The following is an 11,280-nucleotide window of genomic DNA, read 5'->3' as shown; positions in this document are numbered from 1 at the left end:
CCCCCTCCCCACATCTCCGAGTGGTCCAGCCAGCAGCTCCTCTGCAGACTATGTGGCGTAGCGTTTGGTCCACTGTTTGGCTATCCTGTCGTGTTCAGGTCTGTTTGTTGTGTACTGTGTGGCGATGCTTCCAACCAGAGGGTCAGCTGTGAACGGATGAACAGAATATAACACATCTATGTTCTATCCACAATAACAGCTGTTTGTGCAGGAAAAATAGCTAAAAACTAGGGCTGCCCACCTCTTCGTCAATTAGTCGACTAATCGGCCATTTTGGTCTTAGTCGACGAAGATGTATGTATTTGCAACCAAAAATTACTTTTGACTTCATGTTATGCATTTATTATTTTATTACTTTTAGGAATAGTACCCTGTATTTAAATGGATGCTTTTTTCAGATATTTTTGCCTTGCTTGTATTCTCAAAGCTGTTACACTTTCAAATGTTAATTTAATTTTGAATATAAAAAGATTAAATATTGGCACAAAACAACAGTCGTCAGCTGATTTTGTAAGTCCAACAAAGCTTGTGTGTGTGTGTGTGTGTGTGTTGCAGCTCTCACCCGGGTTGCAGTCAGTGAGCAGGGAGCAGATGGACAGGAGGACCTTGGAGATGGTGAGGGCGGGACTCCAGTTGTCCTTCAGGATGTCCAGACAGATCACCCCCTGACTGTTGATGTTGCAGTGGTAGATCCTCGTACGGAACGTCACCTGGACACGGACCAAGGAGAAAACACGAGTCTGTATTCCGCAGCTTTGTACACTTTGTGACACACAGAACCATATTATGAAGGTTCACTCCAGACCTCATCTGAATAGTCTAATTTAACTCCAAGCCCACTGAGCAGACGTTGTGACAGATCCTCCTCAAAAGAGGGAGAATGATCCGATACAATAGAGAGGCCTGAGGAATTCAGATTAGAAACAGGAGCCGATGATTTCATTCAGCGGCACTGCAAAGCACAACGGTGCCCTCTAGTGGGAAACATGAGAATGACACCTCTTTCAACACAGAGCCAACTGTGCCATGGGTTTACAGACAAGAAAAGGCAACAACCATTCGCAGTTCACCTTGGGTGGTTTGAAGGGGTAGTCTGGTGTGAAGGCGATGTCCAGGAAGAACACCCCCCCCTCGTACGCGGAGCCCGGAGGGCCCAGGATGGTCGACCTCCACTCATAGATGTTGTCTCCTTTGGGGCCGGCACTGTCGGCACACACACACAACATTTATTCTTGATGGAACAGTACGCTGGTGATGCGATTGTGGGGCTGCGAGTCTAGTTGCTGCATTTGTTCAACAGAAGCGACTCCACTGAGCTCTCCAGCACAGCTGTTTTTAAGTCTCAAGTTGTAGAGAAAAGACTTGCAAGTCAAAAAAAAGCTGAACCATCAATGCTTTAGTCTGAAAGTAAGAGCGCAATGGCCAAAAATCAAACCACTGTACTGTACAAGACATTTAACACACAAGTGATGAATCAAAGCATCTGTATGTCAAATGATATTATGCATGTTGAATGAGAACTATAGGTTCAGCTCAGTAGGTGATCATTAAATTGTGTTATTTTGAAAAGGACTAAAGAGAGTCTAAATGTCAATTGTTCCAAAACCCCCGAGAATTTCCCCCACTGCCTCCACTTTAGGATCACGGTTTCAAACATATAGCCTTCACCTGAGGAGTATACGTTTAACCTTTCACTGTTTATCTTCCATGTTCCACTGTTGCACTCAACATCTGCAAAATGACTAAATAATTACCATCTTTCTAACGTTCTGCAGTCAGGACTCTATTCCAATCTATGATGTCTTATTGGTAATTCATTAAAACAATAAAGTGCCCATATGAGTCATTATGCCAACACAGTGGGAAGTGATAAAAAAACAAGAAAAGATCAACACGCCTTCACTTCTCTGTGGAGACGACGCTGAGGCGTGGAAGGGCTGACGACTACAGCCGCTTCACCAGAGCCTTGATTCAACAGCAGCGTCTGTGAGCGTTTTTAAATGGCGGAGATACTTTCACATAATTGACTGCTTGATGAAGCGCTCCGAACCCCACTTTCATTTTGAAATGATAAGCCGGCCTTCTTAAAAGCTCGTTTGTTGGATGCAAATGAAAGACTCCTTTTTGTGGGAAAATGGTACAGGCAAAACACAGCGTACAGCAACGGGAAATAGAAATAAGAGGAACGTTTGGAACAAACAAACACAAAACACAGCAATTATCCAGAATAATAAATTATCAGCAGCCTCTGTGTGCGACAGAGGAGCTAAATGTCAGGCAATAATGTTCTGAAACAGACACTCCACGACTGAGAGGGAGAGCCGAGACAAATCCACAAGAGGAGGAAAACGTACAGACGCACAGTCGGTAATCTAAACCTTCATAAACCAGTCCGGGCTTCAGGCCGCCGACTCGCTGTTTTTACGGTCTTTAAAACTGCTCTTATAGCTTTGCAGCGCTGGTAAACGTCAGAAAACCCCTCGTTACTGTCATATGAACTTCAGCAGTAAACAAGAGACCACAACAGCTCAGATTAATAAAGCTGGCTCTGTCACGAACACTCACCTTCATGGCGTCTTGTTAGAGACCAAGTGATCAAGGCCACATCTCTCACTCTACCGTCTCCAGCTGACACAAAGACAACCTACATCTATAAATCAATCACAGCAAATATCGAAATAAAACCCATTCTGTTGAAGTGTGTTTCTATGCTAACAACCACTATAGATGACAATAAAAAAAGTAAAGCACAACATGTAAAATATGACTTCGGGACAGTCTAAATTATTATTATTTTTTTGTATTTGAAAGCAGCTACAGGAGGCCCAGTAGAGAAGCTAAATTATTGCTTTATAAAAGTGTTTTTTTTTTGTTGGTGAATTTTTTTCCAGAATAGGAAACTACACAACACACAATATCATTTGGGTTTTCTAGCTCTATATTTAGTCAATATCAATTCATAAAAGACAATCTTTTTCATTTTCACACGCACTTTAAACACTTCGTTTTGATTGCCTCTCATACTGTGATCACACATTTCATATTTTCTTCATATAATACTGCTTTAGTCCAGCATGCTGTTATAAACTACACTACATAGCTCCAACACTCCATGCAAACACTGTGCAGAGTGATACTTATCGGCTAATAAAACAATAAAAAAAGGGAGGAATTCAAAACATATCATTATCATAAAAGGAGCACTTGGAGAACACCGTAAGCTAAATACCAGTTTTCTGCCAACAGACTACTTTATTTGTTGTCACAGGAAGTGAACTTAGTGGTTGAAGATGGACTGTGCGCACCGCTCAGCTTCATGTTGACCCCCAGTTTGTGAACCACTGAAATATATGAAGATAATTCATGGAGAATATAAATGTATTTCCAGGTCACATAATGCAAAACACTAAAAAAGGTCAGTCTTACTACACTGGACGTACTGTGTGTGTGTGTGTGTGTGTTGGCATGAAGCCAATGGTCTACCCGGGACATTACCATTGACCAATGGGACAGTCTTCTATTTCTATTAGTGCTCACACAATATCAGAATATTCAAATTCTGTATAAAAACCACGAGGGATATCCAAATGTGCAGCACCAGCTTGGTATAAAACATACCACGTGTACCACACGTTTCATTTAAATGGTGTTACCAGCGTTCCAGTAAGGGAGCCCTGCTAATATACCGGTCGCACCACAAGACCTCAAGTCCAGACCCGCTGCTGTGCCAAGAACAGATATTGTATCATTTCCCTCTGAATCAACCCGACAGGTTTCTTTTCGCCTGACAACAACAAGAGGCCTCTCACACTCGCAGGCGAGCCACAGAGAGCGGCCGGGCTTCCTCCGTCGCACACAAAGGCGTCCCAGTTCTTTGTGTGCGGCTGTAATAAGCCATACTATCACTGTTGTCATTCACTTCAATATCGGGGGGGGTGGAGGCTTCTTCTGCCACCTCTGTGTACACGCGCACTGCAAGAAGAGTGCTGACATTTCAGCTGATTCATTCTTTTCAAAGACTTTAACCTTTCAAACAGGCACACAGCGAGTTTCCCCCCAAAAAAACCGACTCCTGCAGCAGAAGAACAGAAGATGAATATGTTCAGTAAGCCGACAGAACGCACGAGGGTTAAAATAAATGTAGATTTTTCTCACAAGCAATATCAACGTTTCTAGTGCGCTAAGCTAATTTATGGTTTTAATTTTGTATTTTGTATGTTAGACGGTTAGAGAAGCTACGCCCGAGCGGCGTGGCTCGGCTGCATCTAGAGATTTGCTGGTCACAGCAAAAAAAATAGAGCGTGAACAATGATCTTTTGACAGTGTAGACATCGTACCAGCAACATTATCACAGTTTTGTATCTGTAGAACATGTCTCACACATGAAAAACAGTTCATATCTATCTTGAACTCACAAACACTCCCCGTTTCCATTTCAAAATAAAAGCCCTCCGGAGTTTTTCTGTGGACAGAATCCGGTGAGTGTTAAACACAAGGATATTTGCAGAACAGTGTTACAAAAATGAATAGAGCATCTTTTATGTGTGGTAGTAATAGCAGAAAGTAAAGGAAGATTTGATTGCACTAATCAAATTAAAGTACTGTATCCTAATTTACACCCAGCAAAGAACACCTGTGTCGGGGGTTGTTACCGCTGCAGACAAATAAACATATTTTATATTTCTTTGTACTTATTACAGTTTTGATCAAATAAGTACATAAGCCAAAACAAACACCAAGGGGATATACTATATATTGCTTTCTTAACTAAATTGATTTGACTTTCAGTGTAAAAGCCTCTGAAATCCTGGTGAATCTATTCTCTCGGTATTCCTCCTTCTGTACTGAGCTCTTGTAATTGCTCCTTTCGCTTAAATTAATCTCTTTGTATTGTTTAACGAGGCCTTTTACTCACAAACCAAAGCGACGTGAGTCTCATCTCTTCAGCGCAGCCCTTAATATACACACTGGGCTTCGTTTTCAATCACCGCTATCTGCTCGTATTGTGTTGTGATGACAGAGAGAAACACTGTAATAAGCTGCCCGACTGAGACAATATAATGACTCCACTTCACAAAGAGTGCAGAGGAGACTCCAAGCGACGGCACCCGACACCCACCCCGCCAATTTAATACAATGGCAATCAGCCTGCAAATGTTCCTTCAGAGCTTTATGAGGACAGTGCAGGATGAATATCATACGCTGGCGTTTGTATTCCTCCAAACAAAAAGAGTCAGATTCCAGTCTGATGCACTCTGTCTTAAAGAAAGATTAGACTTATAATTAAACGGATGACATCCATATCATGACATTAGTAAGAAACTCCTTCCAATAGGAATAAATACAGGGGCACAGAATGCCATTTATCAAATATTATATTTACAACAATTACACGTGTTACACATCACAGCAGGCACATCTTCACACACGTAAAACAAAAAGTTCACTTAAAGATGAATGTTTAAAGTTGGATGCGCATCAGATAATGCAACTTTCTTCGATGTCTTTAAGGAGTTTGTTTTTGTGCAAAAACCTGGTCAAGTTATATTGCCGTAAGTTCATTTTCAGTTCAATAAGAAATGTCTTTGAAAGACTCGAGATTGACATGTAAGCAACACAAATAATCACAAAAAAGTTAGATTAAAATGATATACACCACTTCTCCCGACATGGCAAACCATCTAGCAGAATACTTTGTTACTAAAGTTAATATGTTAAGTTCTATGAAGACTATTGTTCAGTCTGATGATGATAATATTGTGAAGGGTAGACCCTGCTAAAGAGTTCATTTGTTGGAAGCACTGGCTGTGACTTTGTATGCAACAAACTACTTTAATTAGCCGTTTAGCAAATAGCAAAACTCCAAGACTTAGAAGCATGCTAAACTTTGTCACATTCCTAAAGATAATAAGCAACCCTTTAAGCATTCCCCAGGCAATTGGTAAGCTGGTGGAAACAATACCGAGTAAGCAAATCCAGCATTACATGGAGAATAATGATTTTACTCATCAACACAAAATGAGACATTCTACCGCTACGGCTAGTGTCTAGGACAGGCGAACACGGGTAATATAGTTCAGGCTTCATTCATTCATTTAGAGAGAAATGTCATACATTATGGTTTCCAAGAAATGGCACTAAACTGGGAATGCAGTCAGCGTTCATGAATGGGGGATTTTCCTTTTCACATCTTGTAAAGTGTGGTGTACCGCAAGGCAGCTGCCTTGGTCCACTTCTATACTTCATCTATAAAAATGACTTCCATACATACAATAAGTCCAGCACTACAGTATGATGACACAAATGGACCAACTGAATATTAATCATTGGGTCTGTAGCAACACAAAATTAGAGCTCTGTCATTTGATACTCGTACTACCTGTAGCTGACAAACCTGAAATGAAACATCCACTTCCTCTTGCTGCCCAACTACGGCCCGGCACGCAGAGGGGAAACTCCCCGGAACAGCGACTTTGTGAAGTAACAACGGTTTGTACGGACCAGACACTTCCTCTCCGGGGAGGAGGCTTTTTATAGATATGAAGAAGCTGCTGGGGAAAAACCTCAGCAATCTCAAACATGAAGCCGACTGCACACTGCGGAGGTGTGTGTATGAAGAAAAAACGCTGCTAACATCAGCGGCTGTACCGGGAGGGGATCACATGCAGGCCTGTCAGACTCTCGGAAAGCTAACAAAATAAGTGACTTTCACATGGTTCCAGCTAGAAAAAAAACATATCAATAAACAGTCTTTAAACATCATAACTGTCTACCCCTACTTAGTGATAATGGCCGTACTGTAGACAGCTTATAACTTTCCTTAGCTGTCATGAGCCCCGAACCGGAATGTCAGGAATCCGCCTCGACACCCGAGGGCAAGATCTGAAGAGAAATGGCGAAGTGCAGCGGGAGAGGACACAAGGTGGAGTGAAAGATAGAGAGAATTAAGTGTCAGGAAGAGAGCAATAAATAGAGTAGCTGGTCGACGGGAAAAAAGGAATAAAACATGGTGAATGAAAGCAACACGGGGCAGGAGGGAGGGAGGGCGGGAGGCCTGTGATGTCTGCAGTTCACACTTCAGCGGCAACGAGGGAGCAAAAAAAAGAAGAAGAAGAGGTCCCGCACGGCATTCCCCGTGTGGAGTATAATTAGATTTTGATGAATGACAGATGAAAGCCTCGGCCTCATAGCGCTTATAAAACAAAGTTTGCTACGAGCGGGGCGCTGGAGATAGACACTAGTCAGGATAAGTCTTTTCTTCATCCGTCAGTGTCCCTTCTTTAAGAGCGAGGAGGCCCGAAACAACCCTCCCAGAGAAATGAGACGTCAACCGACTGACTCATCGATGTGTAATCCATTAAACGGCATCTGCAAGGCGTAGCTGTCCGGCTCCATTCACACACTTAATGAGTAGATTCTCTGCCAAATGAAGCAGAAAGAAGCAAAAATCCACTAAAAATAAAAATCCCCTTTCTGCACATGGTGCTGAATAGAGTGTTTGTTCTACCGAGTGGAACAGAAACAAAATGAAGAAATGAGGCTTTTCTCCACGCTGCGGGTGAGATGGAGAGATGAAGCACTCATCACGCATGTTTGAGGTCATTTATCTCAACTCTGAAGCTTTTCCTTCTTTGGAAGATTTACTGATGGAATAAGACGTTTCTCTTATTAGTCAAGAAATGGGATGAAAAGACCAAAACCAACATGTTAATACTTCACGACCCAGTCTGCTGCACTCGGCCTCGAGCCCATTGGTTCATAGAAATATGCAGTTTCACTTTTTTTTTTTAAGGATCAGCAATTTCCTGAAATAGCTGGGCATAAGTTACTTAAAAAGAAGGAGTTAGTGCATTTGTTGGGAACTACTTTCAGCTGCGGCTTCAACCAAAATATGTTCAAGACTCAAGTTTTGACCTGGCAAAATGTCCAGGACAATGACAAAGATGGTGACAGGCTGGCCACACACCTTGGATATGTAATTGTTAATGTGTGGCTAAGCATCTGTTATATAAGAAAAACAAATATTGACATCGTTTAACATCCATTGGCAAAGGTTGTGGACAGTACCTGGTACCTCATACTGTTTTGGTCGAGAGTTCCAAGCGAGCTGAGCCAATAAATACATAAAGGGGCAGTTAAGACACTGATTGGTCACAAGTGTGACACGGGACACCTTGCACATATCGCCATTTTTAAATAGCAACCGCAATTCCTTTTTTTAATTCGCTCGACCCAAATGTTTCTTTAATGGCTGCCTGCAAAACCACGCCATTGCAGGCGGAGAAAAGGAGCCGGTACCAAAAGAGCGTTGCGTCGAGTCGTACCGCGATATGGAAACGAGGCTTAAGTTACTTCACACCCGTCGAAACAAGTCGTTTTGACCATCAGCCGACTTGAAACTTGCCTTGCCCAGAAATACCTAAACAGCTCCAGTGTCTGGTATTCCCATCACTTATTCCCATCACAACTGGTGAAGATATCATTTAATTCCATCGTAAAATACGGTTAAAATGGTTCTGTTATTTGAATCTGTGCCGCTTGTGACAGACTCGGTTTGATCTAATCTACAGTCAAAACAACATCTTTGTCTGTGGTGCAGCAACTTTTAATCTGAGTGAGAATATAAAGTCAGACTGTTTGTAAAAAAAGAAAAGAGCACCGCAAAGGTGAATAGTTGTTCTGTTTCTTTGTTGTACCGGGCTCAAAATTCTCTGGATATTCTCCGTCTTCCTTGAAGTAAACACAACATCTCTTGTCAACAATCCTGCATTCATCAAATCTCTTTTCTCACCGAGCGATCAGAGCTTCCAGCCGGCCCCAGCGTTTCGGAGTTAATCCATGGGGGGGCTCGGGGGGGCACATTCTCCTCTGAGAGGAGATTCATGACACACACACACACACACACTGAGGAGCGTGGAACCAAACCCAGAGCTCCTCTATGGCCGCGGCTTCGTCCTCTAAATGCTCGTTTTGGATCTCGGTTGCTCAACCTGTGGTTATGAGCTCGCCGTTACGCAATCAGTCAACCAACAACAGACCCGTCGTCACCTCGAGATAATAAGATAATAATAAGATCAATGACAATACATTTATAGAATAGATTGACCTCAGCTGATCGCAGCAGAAAGACATGACACACTGTCTGTCTTTTTCAAATATCAAAAGTTATACTGGGCGGTCTGTCTTCTCAGACAAAACTTAAAAAGTACAAACTCCAGCGTACCGACACATTAACCAAAGAACAGCCAGGAGTTTGTTGTTGTTTTGGCCAACTCACAAAATCAACCCCCATTTAGCTACTGCTCAGTAAATGTACAGTCAGCAAAAAGCAATAATCACCGACTGAACAATTCACCTCCAACAGGTTGTTAAGATATGCGGTTATTGTGACTTTCTATGATACCCTCATTTAAGAAGCATGAACATGGGTTTTCTACAAATCTCCTTTTTTTAATTGAAGAAAAGAAGCCAAATATCTGAAATATGAAATGTAAGTAAGTATCTGTACCAGAGCTTTGCATTAATCGACTAAATTCGGCCACATTTTGATTGAAATCAGGAAGTAAAGCAAACATTACATGCCAGCGTTCAGTAGTTTTCAATACTTATTTCAGACAGTAACAGTAAAGTATTCAGGTTTAAACCTCGAGCCCTAATAATAATAATAATAATAATAATAATAATAATAATAATAACAACATTCCAGTGAAATGGGAAAAGAGCAATGAACAACAAAGAGACTTAACTTTCTATAGAAAGGTAAGGAATGGTGAACCTCTTGCTCATCTACTGAATAAGTCCTGACCCGTTTGGTCTTTTGATCGACGATGAGCGTTATGCTTCACGTGAAAATAACATTAAATAACACGAGTAACATGTAATGATGTCTACATGTTATTCCTTCATATAGCGTATAGATTTTAAAAGTTAAAGTAAAAAGAAAAGAGTAATTTTCTCTGCATGCGAGATGGCAAAGTGAAAACGATTTTCCAACCCGACACCAACATGAAGAACTACTTGCATTCATTTCTCATAACACATTTAATGTCCTCTTTAAAAAGACCTGCACTGAGAGAAGACACACACACACACACACACACACACACACACACACACACACACTGTTCCTCATGGCACATTCATTCTCCATTAAAATCATTCACTCACCTGCAGTTTGGTGGTGGGTCCAATGTAATGTCAGCCAGTTCCTTCTGAATTCTGCAAAACAAAAAAAGCATCAAATACACGCATCAAAAGATAAACTCTGAGCAAATACTTTAAATCCAAAAGTGACACGCCTGGATGGAAGACAGAGGAGGCCCGACGGACACCAGTGAAGGCTGCTTGGCAGCACATTCTCCTCATTATGAGGTACACATCTCCATTACCTTTTAGCACTGGTCGAGAGGAGTTTGGAGGTCTTGTTCATGCTGGCTTTGCTTTCTCGCTTCTTCGGGGTGCTCACTTCCTGCTGCTGCTGATGCTGATGCTGATGAGTTGACGATGAAGAGGAGGAAGAGCTGCTGCTGGCACGGGAATCTTCATCCGACATACCGAGCCTGGGGAAAAGAACCAGAAACACTCAGCATTTAGAGAGGTACACATGCCAAACCACCTCTGTCCTCCAACATATTTACTCCACATCCAACCCCACGCTTCTTCACAAATCTGACATCCAACTGCAGAGACTTGCTTCAGGGTGAATAACTAGAGCAACACTTGAGATGTTAACACAGTCTTCAGGTTGCACTCCTGAATTCGGCATCCATCCAATACCCTTAATAAATTCAATAAAATGTGAAGTTACTCCCACTGTCTGTGTCTACTGCAGTGGGTTGTGGGGATTAAATTAGGTTCTGGTGTTATTGAAACGCACAGGTGTCAGGTGGTACACCTGTATTCCGAATTTAACAAGAGCACCCTAAATATTCCTCTCCGACCCTCGTCGTGTTGCATTAAGTATCAACAGCCGCCAGTAAGCGCGTGAACTCTGAAATGTAAGGTTTTTTTAAACGGAATCTTGCAGCCCAGACCTAAACATTTAGTGGTGACTATAAGACTGCAGGTGCGAATCCCACGGTGCAACCACTGACTCCATTAACGCTGCCGCGGTTTTTAACAACCAGGCAGTTTCAATCGCCACTGTACCGGATGTTATTGATCAACTTATCAGCGGAGCTGTTTTCTTCTCTCACAACGCGAGAGACCTCAGCGAATGTTTGCAGTCAGGCGTTATATATATATATATATATATATATATATATATATATATATATATAT

General features: G+C 42.0%; 1 protein-coding gene across 2 annotated transcripts in view; it reads right to left on the bottom strand.

The window, feature by feature from the left end:
- Positions 1–6: 6 nt before the first annotated feature.
- Positions 7–11,280, bottom strand: part of LOC116387058 (ubiquitin-conjugating enzyme E2E 1) — an 11,947-nt gene continuing 673 nt past the window's right edge. For both annotated transcript variants that reach the window (XM_031853809.1, XM_031853810.1), the window contains exons 2-6: positions 10,389–10,559; positions 10,168–10,218; positions 1,071–1,203; positions 563–710; positions 7–146 (exon numbers count right to left, since the gene is read on the bottom strand). In XM_031853809.1, coding sequence (XP_031709669.1) covers positions 49–146; positions 563–710; positions 1,071–1,203; positions 10,168–10,218; positions 10,389–10,552 — 594 coding nt within the window. In that variant the 5' untranslated portion in view covers positions 10,553–10,559 and the 3' untranslated portion in view covers positions 7–48. The remainder of the gene's footprint in view (positions 147–562; positions 711–1,070; positions 1,204–10,167; positions 10,219–10,388; positions 10,560–11,280) is intronic.

This window comes from Anarrhichthys ocellatus, unplaced genomic scaffold, assembly GCF_004355925.1.
Source record: "Anarrhichthys ocellatus isolate YVR2014 unplaced genomic scaffold, GSC_Weel_1.0 scaffold14, whole genome shotgun sequence".
In the NCBI taxonomy this organism is placed as follows: domain Eukaryota; kingdom Metazoa; phylum Chordata; class Actinopteri; order Perciformes; family Anarhichadidae; genus Anarrhichthys; species Anarrhichthys ocellatus.
The sequence above is the reverse complement of the archived record's forward strand: the minus strand, read 5'-3'. Positions and strand labels throughout refer to the sequence as shown.